The sequence below is a fragment of the Drosophila santomea genome, chromosome X, assembly GCF_016746245.2.
Source record: "Drosophila santomea strain STO CAGO 1482 chromosome X, Prin_Dsan_1.1, whole genome shotgun sequence".
Classification (NCBI taxonomy): domain Eukaryota; kingdom Metazoa; phylum Arthropoda; class Insecta; order Diptera; family Drosophilidae; genus Drosophila; species Drosophila santomea.
In genome coordinates, this window is record NC_053021.2 from 8,167,566 (window position 1) to 8,181,403 (window position 13,838).

The 13,838-nt window shown below is 45.0% G+C and overlaps 5 protein-coding genes across 5 annotated transcripts; 4 read left to right on the forward strand and 1 right to left on the reverse strand.

Annotated features, from left to right (window-relative positions):
• Positions 1–450: 450 nt before the first annotated feature.
• Positions 451–3,384, forward strand: LOC120456439 (flocculation protein FLO11). The gene has a single exon (XM_039643272.2). The coding sequence runs from the start codon at positions 902–904 to the stop codon at positions 2,903–2,905; it is 2,004 nt and encodes a 667-aa protein (XP_039499206.1). The 5' UTR covers positions 451–901; the 3' UTR covers positions 2,906–3,384.
• A 167-nt stretch (positions 3,385–3,551) lies between these two features.
• On the forward strand, positions 3,552–5,395 carry LOC120456440 (cuticle protein). Its single transcript, XM_039643273.2, has 2 exons — positions 3,552–4,231; positions 4,347–5,395. The coding sequence occupies exons 1-2, from the start codon at positions 4,229–4,231 to the stop codon at positions 5,376–5,378; spliced, it is 1,035 nt and encodes a 344-aa protein (XP_039499207.1). The 5' UTR covers positions 3,552–4,228; the 3' UTR covers positions 5,379–5,395.
• A 235-nt stretch (positions 5,396–5,630) lies between these two features.
• Positions 5,631–7,596, forward strand: LOC120456442. Its single transcript, XM_039643274.2, has one exon. The coding sequence runs from the start codon at positions 6,999–7,001 to the stop codon at positions 7,362–7,364; it is 366 nt and encodes a 121-aa protein (XP_039499208.1). The 5' UTR covers positions 5,631–6,998; the 3' UTR covers positions 7,365–7,596.
• Positions 7,597–10,026: 2,430 nt separating this feature from the next.
• On the forward strand, positions 10,027–11,224 carry LOC120456469 (mucin-19). The gene is made up of 2 exons (XM_039643318.1): positions 10,027–10,083; positions 10,154–11,224. The coding sequence occupies exons 1-2, from the start codon at positions 10,081–10,083 to the stop codon at positions 11,222–11,224; spliced, it is 1,074 nt and encodes a 357-aa protein (XP_039499252.1). The 5' UTR covers positions 10,027–10,080.
• A 577-nt stretch (positions 11,225–11,801) lies between these two features.
• On the reverse strand, positions 11,802–12,545 carry LOC120456062 (prisilkin-39). Its single transcript, XM_039642650.1, has 2 exons — positions 12,438–12,545; positions 11,802–12,280 (listed from the first exon to the last, which is right to left on the reverse strand). Exons 1-2 carry the CDS (start codon positions 12,543–12,545, stop codon positions 11,921–11,923), a joined length of 468 nt encoding a protein of 155 aa, XP_039498584.1. The 3' UTR covers positions 11,802–11,920.
• Positions 12,546–13,838: the final 1,293 nt, after the last annotated feature.

A 13,838-nucleotide genomic window follows, 5' to 3' on the forward strand; every position in this document is an offset into this window, starting at 1 on the left:
CATGAATCGACAAACTTGCGCTGCTTCTATGTCTCTGGAGTCTGTATGCTTAATCTCAACTTTCTAGCTTTTGTAGTTCCTGAGATCACAGCGTTCATACGGACGGACAGACAGACGGACAGACGGACAGACGGACAGACGGACAGACGGACAGACGGACAGACGGACAGACGGACATGGTCATATCGACTCGGCTATTGGTCCTGATCAAGAATATATATACTTTATATGGTCGGAAACGCTTCCTTCTGCCTGTTACATACTTTTCAACGAATCTAGTATACCCTTTTACTCTACGAGTAACGGGTATAAATATAAATTATTTTAAACAGAATGTATTCAGCTGATGAAATGGCATCAAAAAAAGTTATATTTAATTTAATATTACAACAAAAAGTTATTCTTCAGCCATTAAATATTCCTTTATAATTTATATTAATATTTATTTATTTTTTATTGCACATATTTTTGTAGCTCCTTGTGAAGCTTACTTTAAAAAGTAGCAGAGTCCTCAGAGAAAATGAAAAATGCACCATAAAAACTTGGATGTGTAAGCGTGTATTTGGCCATTTTGGACTGTTTGTTATCACACAAAGTCTTTGGCGAGTGTTCGCTGTGAGTCGTGCTTTTGGCCATTTAATAATCCGCACCGAAATAAGATGTGTTTTGCATGATTTCATTGTTGGCCATCTGCATTAGCATTCCCCCGCTCCATGGAATTTTTAACATCTGGCAGATGGTAGATGGTATATGGCATAGTGGCATATCGCACCAATTAAGGGGAGAGCTGCCAACTATAAATGCAGACGGGCTTTGCAAGATGGTCATCAGTTAATCGGTTACGTTCGCTCGGTGCACCTCTAGCTTCCTCAGATTCAGTGACCAGTGACCCCCAGTGAAGATGGTAAGTGGCCATCTCAATTCCCCATTAATTTTTTTCCTTTTTTTTTACGTGATTTACCAAGTGATATGTGGTGTCTTTACTCTCTCTCTTGTCCAGAAACCCTTTGCCTTTATCGTTGTGGCTGCGCTCAGCTTGGCTGTGGTCAGTGGACGCCCGGGCGCCCAGTATCTGCCACCTCTGCCGGTTAAGGAGGTGTCCGCTGCGCCGAGCTTCCAGCAGCTGGTGCAGACTCAGCTGCAGCAGCACATCCAGTCGCAGATCCATCCCCAGGTGGAGTCCATTCAGGCCTCGGTTCCGCTGGCCAGCTTCACCATCCAGTCGAGTGGACAGCAGCAATATCAGAGTGCACCAGCTCCAGCTCCAGTTTCCATTCCAGCTCCAGCTCCAGTTTCCATTCCAGCACCTGCTCCAGTGGTAATCTCCGCTCCAGCTCCAGCTCCCGTCGCTGCTCCCGTAGAGTTTCAACAGCCAGCTCCGCAGGTGATCTATGAAGCACCCAAGCCGGTGATTGCCACCCAGACGGCGGTGAAGAACGCCTATCTACCGCCCACTCCTGTCCAGCAATTTGTGCCCGCTCCGGAGCCAGTGGTTGCGACCATTGCACCACAGCAGGAGACCATCACGACCACTTACACAGCCCCAGCACCCGCTCCAATTGCCATTCCAGTTCCTGCAGTGCAGGAACAGCACCAGGTGATCCAGCAGACCTACTCCGCTCCAGCTCCTGCTCCTGCTCCAGTGGTCCAGCAGTCCTACTCCGCTCCAGCTCCCGCTCCCGTGGTCCAGCAGACATACTCCGCACCCGCACCAGTTGTACAGGAGCAGACTAACACCGCTCCCGCTCCCGCTCCTGTGCAGGCGGTGCAGCAGACGTATTCAGCTCCCGCTCCAGTGGCCCAGGAACAATTCTACAGCGCTCCGGCTCCTGTCGCTCAGCAGACTTACTCCGCTCCTGCTCCGGCTCCTGCTGCAGCTCCAGCTCCAGTTCAGGAACAATTCTATAGTGCTCCTGCCCCAGCTGTTCAGCAGTCTTACGCTGCTCCGGCTCCTGCTCCAGTCGTTCAACAGTCGTACTCCGCCCCTGCTCCAGTAGCTCAGCAGTCTTACTCCGCTCCAGCTCCAGCCGTCCAGGAGCAAACTCAGGTGGTTCAGACCTACAGTGCTCCGGCTCCGGCTCCCGCTCCAGTTGCTCAGCAGACTTATTCCTACCCAGCTCCAGTGGTGCAGCAAGCGCCAGTGGTTCAGGCATTGGCTCAGCAGGCACCTGTGGTTCAGCAGAGCTACTCTGCTCCAGCTCCCGCTCCAGTGGTTCAGCAGACATACTCCGCTCCCGCTCCCGTGGTCCAAGAAACTATTCAGCAAGCTCCAGTGATCCATCAGGTTCAGCAGAGCTACTCGGCTCCAGCTCCTGTTCCTGCTCCTGTGGTTCAGCAGACATACTTCGCTCCAGCTCCCGTGGTTCAAGAGACCATTCAGCAAGCCCCGGTGATCCAGCAGAGTTACTACGCTCCAGCTCCCGTTTCCATTCCTGAGCCCGTGCAGCAGATTGTGCAGCAGCCACAGTACAGTGGTTACTCCTACCAGACTCCTCAGCAGACTTCAGCACCAGCTCCGGTTCAGGTGTCCGTTCCTGCTCCAGCACCCGTGGTGATCTCAGCTCCGGCTCCAATTGCTATCCCTGCTCCAGCTCCAGTTGCAGCTGCAGCTCCAGTTCCAGCTCCTGCCCCAGTTCAGCTGCAGCAGTCCTTTGTGCCAGCACCACCTGCCCCCATCCAAGTGCAGCAGCCAGCCCAACCCATTGTACAGTACTCACCGCCAGCGGTGCAACAGCAGGTGACCTACACCCAGTCCGCTCCTGCTCCTGCTCCAGCTCCAGTTCAAGTGTCCGCTCCAGTTCAAGTGTCCGCTCCAGCTGCCATTCCCCAGCAGGCAGTTGCAGTTTCCGGTCCCGTGGAGATCGGCACCAGCTACGCCGCCAACGGTGGTTACCTGTACAAGTAGGATGCCCGTGAAAGGACCCCAGCGGAGGTCCGAACTCGCATCGAGTTGGGGATTCAACGATAATCGCTGATTCAGCTGAACAACTTAGTGTTACGTAGCCAATTTTTTAGTACCCTATCATTTTTGTAAAACAATAAATTGTTTTTGTTAAAAAAATTTAGTTTTCATGTAAATAATTCAGATGATTGGGAGAAGTGGAAAAAGAATTATTACCAATTACTTTTCACTTTTATGAGCGATTTATTTTGAAACTACTGTTCAGTTTCGTTTTATTGAAATCGATAGAATTACTTTGCCATTTGAGTGCATAAAAGATACTGTGAAAAATATATCCCAGATATTTTCTATAAATCGTTTAATACCAGCACTTATCGCTAAACTTCATCTTCAATGTGTGACTTGAATTATGACCATTTCGCCAAACGTTAAGCCACCAATTTTGAAGTCAACCCAAAGCGGTTTTCAACTATAATAAATGAACAAGTAAATACATTATCATCTAATAGCCAAATCGAATACTAAAGCTGCTGATATTTATTGATGTTGCTATTGGCAATTAATAAAGTGTTATTACTGGGCTCATTGGAACTTAAAAATAGTAGCATAATTAATTTTTTAGATGAAAAGAGAACTAAATATAAAAAGTATATGACTTACTAGGTTACAAGAGGTATCAAAGAAATGGACAAGCGATCTCAAGGGTACATCTCTGAACTCCATTCCAGTTGCCCCCACTGTAGGCCATTGTTTTCCGGGTAATCCCCGCCAATGATTAATGAAGCAAGTGTTCAGAACTCGGTTAAAATTACTCCCCTTTGAGGGCTTTTGGTTGTACAATGTAGCTCTTTGCCATTTGCCTTTGCAAAAATTCGGATTGCGCCTTGATGGATGATGGGTAAGTAAGTAAGACGGAACCGACTTATGAATGAAGTTCAATAACGAGTTTCGTACAGCCCGTGTTTGCCATTTCTCATGTATCAACAACATCATCACATCGAATTGGTTTCAGATTCAGATTCAGATGGAGAATGGGAATCAGAATCAGCAGGGGAGTGAAACGGAGAAAAGTCGGAATATTATGGGCGACTAATGAGCTTCGCGGGCGAAAAGCTTCATTATTATGGTTCTTTTATTTTCTAATGTCGGGTTTTTGACGTATAGACGATATAGTTTGTATTGCCCATCGGTGTGCGTTTTGTTCTGGTTTTTGTAGCGCCTTTTGACATTCGTGTATCAAGTTGGCCAGACATTTTCGCTGACTATAAATAGGCAGATTGGCTGTGGAGAAGGTACTAGTGTTCTCACAACTTCGGTCCCAGCAACATGGTAAGCTCCAGCTCCAACTAGAGTGATCCTGCGCTACCCGGAATATACATACATACATATATATATATATTGGGAACTCTATCTAAACATGGCTCCTTTGTTTCTGTAATTTTAGAAATTCTTCGCTGTCCTCTCGCTCGCCCTTCTGGCTGTGGCCTCCGCCGATGTCAGCCACCTGACCAACAGCTACCTGCCTCCTCACTCGGCCGCTGCATCCACCAGCTACGAGTCCTACCAGGCCGCTCCCGTCGAGGCTGCCGCTGCCGAGACCTACGAGAGCGAGTCCTACTCCGCCCCAGCTGCCTCCTTCACCAGCGAATCCTATGCCGCTCCAGCTGACGTCGAGGCCGCCGTTGAGACCGCCGCCGAGGAGACCTACGAGCAGCCCGCTGCCAGCTATGTGGCTCCAGTGGTGACCAAGACCACCTACTCCGCCCCCGCCGTCTCCTCGTACTCCTCCTACTCCGCTCCCGCTGTGGTGGCCAAGACCTACTCTGCTCCTGCTGTGTCCACCTACACTGCTCCTGTGGTGACCAAGACCTACACCGCTCCCGCTGTTGTCAAGACCTACTCCGCTCCGGCTGTGTCCACCTACACTGCTCCTGCCGTGTCCGGATACTCTCAGACCTACGCCGCTCCCGCTGTTGTGAAAACCTACTCCGCCCCGGCTGTGTCCACCTACACCGCTCCCGTTGTAGCCAAGACCTACTCCGCCCCGGCTGTGTCCACCTACACCGCCCCAGTGGTGACCAAGACCTACACCGCCCCCGCTGTGGTCAAGACCTACTCTGCTCCAGCTGTGTCCACCTACACCGCTCCCGTTGTAGCCAAGACCTACGTCGCTCCTGCTGTGTCTACCTACACTGCTCCTGTGGTGACCAAGACCTACTCCGCCCCGGCTGTGTCCACCTACACCGCTCCCGTTGTGGCCAAGACCTACGTTGCTCCTGCTGTGTCCACCTACACCGCCCCTGCTGTGGTCAAGACCTACTCCGCCCCAGCTGTGTCCACCTACACCGCTCCCGCTGTGGTGGCCAAGACCTACGCCGCTCCGGCTGTGTCCAGCTACTCTGCTCCCGCTGTGGTCAGCAGCTACTCCGGATCCTCCGGCACCGTGTACGGCAACAACGGCGGATACGTCTACTAAAGACTGCATCCCAAAACGAAGCTAATCATACGGCCAGAAACTTTTTTTTTCTTACAATAAATCGAATATTCTTAAAATAGATAAATCTTTCATTTTAGATTTAAAAATATACCATTTAATGGATTTTTTTTAGACGACACGATTAGCTAACATTCTTATTATTCGAAATACTTGGAATTTGGCGGTTGATTATTAAGTTCTGTAGGGGATTTTTTCTTATGACTAATTTATTTAATTGGTCGCAATATCTCGTTTAATATTCTTAACAAATATCATTTTCACATAACAAATTTATATATTTTATATACTATTTTTAAGAGACTTCCTAAATGCTCCATATTGCTGACCTAATCCTCGTTCTTTGCAATGAAAGCAAACATGTTTCTGGTTTGTCCAGTTCTACGTTGCTATTAAGTCATAAGGAGATTCCCCAAGAGGCTTAATAGCGTTTTCATATATCCGGGAATATACTAAAATTACACCTATTGTTCTCAAAAGACAACAAAATATATTCGATATTCCTTAGATTTAGAAACAAAGCCAGCAGATAACCATAAAATTTAAATGTAAATAGCCTCTTAAAAAACCACAAAATGCTAGGCAATCGCAGATTTGATTAAAAACCTGGTTTCAAAAAAAAGGTAGTTATGCCAAAGTACGAATTTGGGTATTATTTCGGCAATTAAGTTTATAGCACAGCTTCCAAAAATTGCAAATCCATTTTTTTTAACATAACAATAAGTAAGGCCCACTTTCATTTCACCTTGTCTCCTTTAAATTCAATAAAATTGTCAGAAAATCGCAACGTCACAGCCAATTAAGCAGTCAACGGTCTCAAGACCTTTATTGCAATCCAATTTATGACTTTATACACCCATGAAAATGTGCTAGCAAAATGTTATACAAATCTGAGACCATTGCGATTGAGGAAGGAATGGAATCGTGAATGTCATAAATACGTACGAATATATCGTGCAAAGTGATAAATAAACGCGTCTAGCAAACATTTATTTGCCATTAAAAGTCGAGCTTATTAATTATACGGATCGAGGATGGAGAAAAACAAAATAAAAATCAAAAAAACCAAAAACAACAAAACAAAAATCAAATGAAAACACCAAGATCGTGCAACTGGCAATGTGAATTTATGTCTGTCGTCAGGCGAGTCTCTCTCTATACCCTCTATATACCCTATACGGATATACAATATACACCCATATGGCGAATTGGATGTCCGAATTTGCATTTCTGTTGGCTCTTTCCACTGCCTCATCGGGGTTTCTCTTGTGAATGGACCAAAGTGTCGTGTGTGCATTATATACATCCGATATATATATATATATATGTATACCGAATATATATAAATCGAAATCGGGTTAATGTCCAAAAACTTGTTATGCGCAAAGCGAGAGCAGGGCGAAAATGGCCAGTGAGGCAAAGCCATCGAAAGGCGATGAGATCCCCAAGAATCAGGCCATTAATTTGGCGAAAGAGGAGCGCTCCTCCTGCAGGCTCAGGATATAAAAGAATGCTGCCAATCGTTGCGAAAACGCATTAAGCCATCGTCTGCAGGAGGAATCGCATTTCGGATTTCGGATTTCGGATACGCACTTTCCAGTCATGTGGAGCAAGTCAAGTGTTGTCATCTTGGCAATGGCGCTGCTAGCTTCAACTGGCGCCCAACCCGTCAGCCAAATGGAAATGGAACCAATGCTCACCACAGTAGCTACCAGTAGCAGACCCAAGCTGGTCATCGAGGAGTTGGAACCGATGCGGATTCACTTCGTCACCGAGCATCGACCCACATCGCTGGGCCAGAACTACTACCTGAAGCCGGGTGAGGTGGTGGGCAGTGTTGCCCTGGACTCGGGCCACCTGCTGGTGCGCCACGACCAGGACGACGGCAAGCCGGTGGCCAGCAAGCACAACATCCTGTTCGTGGCCTACGCCAAGGATCTGGCCCAAAAGTCCAGACAGCGCGAGTAATCACATCACATTATCTTAGGGGGATTTTTGACAATAAAATAAGTAGTATTACTAAGTGGTATTATCTACCTAAGATACAGAATTCACATTTCTTGACTGTAGAGTTTAAGCGCATTATTACTTAACGTATAACACAATCTGTACGATATCTCGAAATTAAACCCACAATATATGTTTGTAATGAGCAAATTTAAATTGAGGTATGTTTCAAAATGCCTTGACCTTCACAAGTTATACATTTTCACTGAACAAGAATATAATAAAATATCACATTTCCTTAAATACTAAACAAATTAGCAGCTTTTATGCGCAGAGATGACTCCATTTAACCGATCCCCAGTCAAAAGTGAACTGGCCAAACAACACACATTAACTAACTATTCACCTTATTCAAGTACGCGTTCCAAAGCCAAGCCGTGTTTTTTACTATCTTGAGATACCCTAATTTGATCGGGTATAGTAGTTTCAGGAACGCGGAAATTTACTCTTTAAAACATGTATAAAACAAAGTGGTATATTAGTTTGTAACTGACAACTTTGAATGTATGTATCTCCTAGAATAAATAGTTTAGGTATTGGCTCATATGTTCATACTCCTATGTGGTTTCTCATAATCGCATTATTCAAGCTGTTGTTGACAACAAAAAGCAGGTAGTAAATAAGGTGCTTATCATAACAGCTATGGCGATAAATTGTTCAACAAGAAATTCCCCCAAAATGACTATGACAATTTGATGCATGCAAATTGCAAGACCAAATACGTATGTGTATAGAGACCTACAAGGGTATTTTTAACAACCACAATGATCATATCATTTGCTGTTCTGTATTCAGCGATTTTTTGTTTGTTGTTAATTCCTCTTCAGTTAGAATTTTGTTTTAATTATATAAACGCACGCAAAAGACATAAACACTTGGGTACAAGCAAAAAGCCGAAAAAGCCGAACACTAAGCCCGATATCTGTGGATTATAATTAATGTGCTGCTGAGCAAACGTGGCTTTAAAATGCGGGCTTACACTGCAAGGGTTCGGGGCGGAGGTGGGGGGTTTTGCTCTCCATCCAACATCATCGATATAAGAATTCAATTCAATTCATTGCGCTGCGATGCGATCCGCAGTCGCTGAACTGTGAAGCAAACCAGCGTCTTGGGTGTTTGGTTTTAGCCCGGATTGAACTTCTCACCCGCGGCACAGCGAATCATTAATTACTTTCGGCGACTTCCGAAATGGACAGGGCTAAAAATAAACGGTCAAATAAATAGAGTCTACGACATCCTCCAATCGCGCCATTCTTCACTGGCACTGTGCAACAAGTTTTTGAATCAATCAACATGATAAAAAACCTTTAACAAAGTTAATTAAGAGTTAAGTGTTCTACCAACCAAACGCATTTTTCACATTTTTTGTAATTTTTGATGATGAATTTTGAATTTATGCCGAAAATCGTTTTTCTGTTTTTTGCGACCATAAATATCAATATTTTGATCAGAACATTCGAAATATTGGTCCGAATATGGAATGTCATACCTTGTTGAGCTCGTAATTAAAATTCCTATCGAACTGTGTTTTAAGAAAAAAATTCATTTTTTTTAAATTTTTTTCAGTTTTTGATGATGATTTCTGAATTATTGCGAAATGCCGAAAATCGATTTTCTGTGTTTTGCGACTATAAATATCAGTATTTTGATCAGAACATTCGAAATATTGGTCCGAATATGGAATGTCATACCTCGTTGAGTTCGTAATTAAATTTCCAATCGAACTGTGTTTTCAGAAAAAAATTCTATTTATTTCACATTTTTTGCAAATTTTGATGATGGTACCCCTTACAAAAAATGCGAAAAAATGGCCAAAAATTATTTTGACACAGTCGGTCAAAAAGTGATTTGGTTGGTTAGTATTGGTAATTAGGAGTACAAAACTGTAATTCTTTTCGATTTCTGACCATTTTCAGCCAAGAAATACCGAAAATGCCAATCGTAAATATTGAAATTTTGCCGAAAATCGATTTTCTATTTTTTGTGCGAATATTATCAGTATTTTGATCACAGCATTCGAAATAGTGATCCAAATATGGATTGTCATACCTCGTTGAGTTCGTAATTAAATTTCTAATCGATCTGTGTTTTAAAAAAAAAATTAAATTTTTTTTACATTTTTTTTTTATTTTTGATGATGATTTTTGAATTTATGCCGAAAATCGATTTTCTGTTTTTTATGTACTTGCATTAGATACAGGTAACAGATATCAACGCCAAAAGCTAGCTGAAGTTTGTAGCCCAAAGTTGCCTCACACTTTCAACACATACCTATACATATTTAGTAATTTTCCTACATTATTCAGGTATATTTAAGTTAGTATACCTCTACCATGTAGTCCAGTGTTTGTTGGACCAACAGCAGCCAGCGAATCTATGATCATCAACACGACGACTAACTCTTGCCGCCCCATTCCATTGCGTTCTAATGGTATTGCTTTATTTTTTGCGCTTCACTTCTTTTTCCTCCATTATTTTTTGGGTTTTTTTTTTTCCTATTTGGTTTGTGCGTCTTTCGGGGATTGAAAGATTTGTACCCACCTGCACACCTATGTGCTGTTTTTGGGGGCCTTAAAGTCTCCTATAAAAGTGTCGGTTCGCCTCGGTTGTGCCATCAGTTTCACTTCCCACAACGCTGAAACAGCAGCTAGAAAACGACAGCTAAAAGTCCATTAAGATGGTAAGTGCATATATACCCATTAATATATATCCGAATGCCTCGGGTATTCACATTTTATACTCACTTGCAGCACACCTTTGCCATTCTGATTCTGGCTCTGGCCTCCGTGGGCCTGGTGACACCATTGAGCAACTCCTATCTGCCCCCGAAAGTGGGTGCCCAGAGTGGATACAGTGCAGCGGCGACCAGCTCCTCGGGATCGTATGCAGCTCCTGCGGCCACCTATGCCCGCAGGTCGTCCCACTCCGTGGCGGCTCCTTCCAGGCAGTACCTAGCCCCGGCTGCATCGCACGGTAGCTACAGCTCGGGAGGCTCCTCCTACGCCGCTCCATCGGTGTCCCATGCCTCCTACACCGCTCCATCGGTGTCCCATGCCTCCTACTCCGCTCCAGTTGCAGCTGCATCCCATGCCTCCTACTCCGCTCCAGCTGCAGCTGCATCCCATACCTCCTACTCCGCTCCAGCTGCATCCCACAGCTCATACGCCGCTCCATCCGCATCGCATGGATCGTACGCCGCTGCCTCGCGCACCAGCTACTCCGCTCCCGTGGCCGCTCCATCCAGGAAGTACCTAGCTCCAGCTGCAGTGTCCCACAGCAGCTATTCCGCTCCCGCCGTTTCCCACAAGAGCTATTCCGCGCCAGCCGTGTCGCACGGATCCTACTCCTCTTCGGGCGGCTCTAGTGGCTCCTACTCCTCTTCGGGCGGCTCCAGTGGCTCCTACTCCGCTCCAGTTGCATCCTATAGCTCTTATGCCGCCCCAGCTGCCTCCCACACAAGCTATTCGGCACCAGTGGCTGCTCCTTCCCGGCAATATCTCGCTCCGGCTGCCACGTCCTACTCCGCACCAGCGGTATCCCACGGATCGACGTACTCCACTTCATCGCAGTCCCATGGATCCTATGCCGCTCCATCAGTTTCCAGCAAGACCTATGCCGCCCCAGCTGTCTCCCATGTGAGCTACTCGGGATCTAGCTCTGGATCTGGCCATGGTTATGGATCTGGCTCCAGCCACGGATTGCTGCAAGGATCGGGTCTGCGTTCCGGCCACGGAACTGGCTTTGGATCCAGCTACGGATCGGGACACAAATCGGGTTCCTACGCTTCCAATGGAGGCTACGAGTACCGCCTGAAGCATTGAGAGGATCACTTTGAAAAATAAGGATTTTGTAGTACTTTTTTTTTTATTCAATCAAAATAAAGTTAAGATGGCATGAAAGGAATTACTTGAGTATTTACATCAATTTAATGGACTGGGACTTCAATAAAGCAATAAAATTATACTAAGTCATTTTATAATTGGCTCCTAAATCAAATGCCGAGACTATTAGCTACCGCTTACTTGGATAATGAAGCGCGAGAAAAATTCAGATCGCTTTTCCAACTCTGTTGCATACTTTTCAAGGAGTCCAGCATATCAAGTATCAGATTTTCATAACTAAATTCAAGCAAGAATGTTAAGTTCGAGATGCTTGACTATCGGTTACTGTTTACTAGCAATTTTAAAAAATATTTTTTAAAAACTTTATTGGAATTTTGATTAAGTTGGTTAAAAATGGCAGGACTTCTTTCGAAGAAGTTTCATCAGGATGTGTATAAATTATAGAACTACTTGGCTTGCCACAACCATGTTCAACTTTGAAGACCTCCAATGAGGGATTTAGAAATAAGGAAACCCCTCTCCAAATAAAAACGCCGTGACATTTGTTATTAAGCATTCGAAAATTTTTAGTAGCCATTAAAAAAATTGCTTAGCCAAGAAAAAAAAAGATTAGAGGAATATAGTTGTCTGCTGGCTCCATTGTTGCTGGTCATCCAAAAAAAATTGGCTTAGCGCCTAGTAGACGTAGCCACCATTGCTGCCGTACTTGGTGTCCAGGCCATTGTAGCCGGAGTAACCGGAGTAGCCGGAGTAGCCGGTGTAGCCCGCATCCGCCGGCAAGTAGGTGCGCGAGGGCGTGGCATAGGTGGTGTACTGCGGCACCGCGTAGTTCTTGTAGCTGGACGAGATGAGCGGCGAGGCGTAGCTGCCGCCGCCCGAGTAATAGCCGGATCCGCTCGAGTACGACGGATACGAGGAGTAGCCGGAGGAGTAGCCACCGCTCAAGGGAGGCAGATAGCTGCGCGACAAGTGCGCCACATCGCCAGCACAGCAGGCCAAGGAGGCGGCGAAGATGGCGAGAATGGTTACGGCGTGCTGCGGAGTTGGAAACGTGGTATTAAAAATCACTGGGTATGGGGAATCATTAGCCTATGGTTAAGATATCTAATCAAATATAGATAATTGTTTGACATGAAGCCAAAGAACATCTATTGCTTTCGAATTGGTGCTTTTCCCTGTCCTGAGCACTTACCATTTTGAGAACTTTTGAGTGAGCTCGGTGTGGTCCTGGGAAGGATTGGGATTGGTATTCTTGTGTATGCACCGGGTGGACGCTGGCGATCAACTGTTGCTGTTCCATCGACCGAGTGTAGTTTTTATACGATGGCAAGCGCGAATCGCGATGTGCACCGCAGATACTTTACAACTGCTGATGATTTGAACGCCTTGGCGCGGCGGACATGTCGCCGGACAGGGCCCATTACTCAACGGGCAAGGCAGCCGGCAGCAGGCAGCCGGACAACAGAGTAGACTCCCATATAGACCCCATAGAAGTCCCAGCTGCTCCGAGAAGTTCGTCATGTTCGCTTGTCAGCGCGGCTCGTTCGATGTCCCACGACTCATCCGGCATAGAAGCCCCAAATTGTCTGGCCGTGGAAAAACCACGTTCGCCTTATACAGTCCATACACACGGAGAAAATCTAGTAATAAAAAAAAAACATTTTTGTTATTAATGTACATACATACACATACGAATGCAATGGAACAAGTAAAGATTAATATAGAATAATATAAAATATTATATGTTTGGAAATATGATTTAAAAATAGAATTCGATTTCATTATAGTGTTATTGTAAGAATTCAAAACTACTTTCAAAACTGTTAGTGTAAAAAAAGGAAGTGCTTCCAAAAGAAGTGGTACCAGTTCATTTCTCCAAGTGCATTCCCAGATTTGGGTTTGGCTTCGCGTTAGTTTTGTTTTTACGAGTGCGCCACGCCCCCTACCGCGTATGAAGTCGAACTCGCACTCGCTCTTTGCCTTAATTATACAAATTTGTGAGTGCTCTTCTGGTTTCTAAGCAATTCAGCAATTCGGGTTTTGTCTCTGATTTTTTATGACATTTCGCGGTTGGGCCAAAGCCAAAGCCAAAGCTAAAGTCAAAGCGCTTCGGTCTTGTTTATATGTCGTTGCTCATAAATCTCGCGGCATAACCGTTATTAATTGTTGCAATGGGTCATCCAAATGGGTAAATGTTTCTGTTTTTATTTTTGTTTCGGTTCCCGTCGTTTCCCACTGCAATAATTTGATTTTTGAAATTTCCAGACACCGCTGACATCATGAATAGGCAATTAATCACGCTGTATTTGGTGCAATCCTTTTGCGATATTTGATGGTCAAGTTTTTAAATTGCTGCCGAGCGGCGTTGCCACCCAGATGCGTTATTTGGCATACACTGCAACACATTGATGTGAGCTTATATGACAAAGTCCGCTTTTACTGTGACAATTGTAATCATATAGTAGAAATACAAAGAAAAAATTACCCGAATAAACAGTTTTCAGTTTTTAAATTTGGCGCCTAAATATTTTGTTTTAAATACCAGTTAAAAAGCTACCAAGACTGAGCATATCTGGTCACACTGAAATAACGG

What these genes read in the sequence shown, in the direction of transcription:
- LOC120456062 (XM_039642650.1), bottom strand. Translation starts at nt 12,545, where the DNA reads ATGGAACAGCAACAGTTGATCGCCAGCGTCCACCCGGTGCATACACAA. An exon ending in ACTCAAAAGTTCTCAAAATG is followed by an intron (nt 12,281 to 12,437) that starts GTAAGTGCTCAG and finishes CCAACTCCGCAG; the next exon opens with CACGCCGTAACCATTCTCGC.
- LOC120456442 (XM_039643274.2), top strand. Translation starts at nt 6,999, where the DNA reads ATGTGGAGCAAGTCAAGTGTTGTCATCTTGGCAATGGCGCTGCTAGCT.
- LOC120456439 (XM_039643272.2), top strand. Translation starts at nt 902, where the DNA reads ATGGTAAGTGGCCATCTCAATTCCCCATTAATTTTTTTCCTTTTTTTT.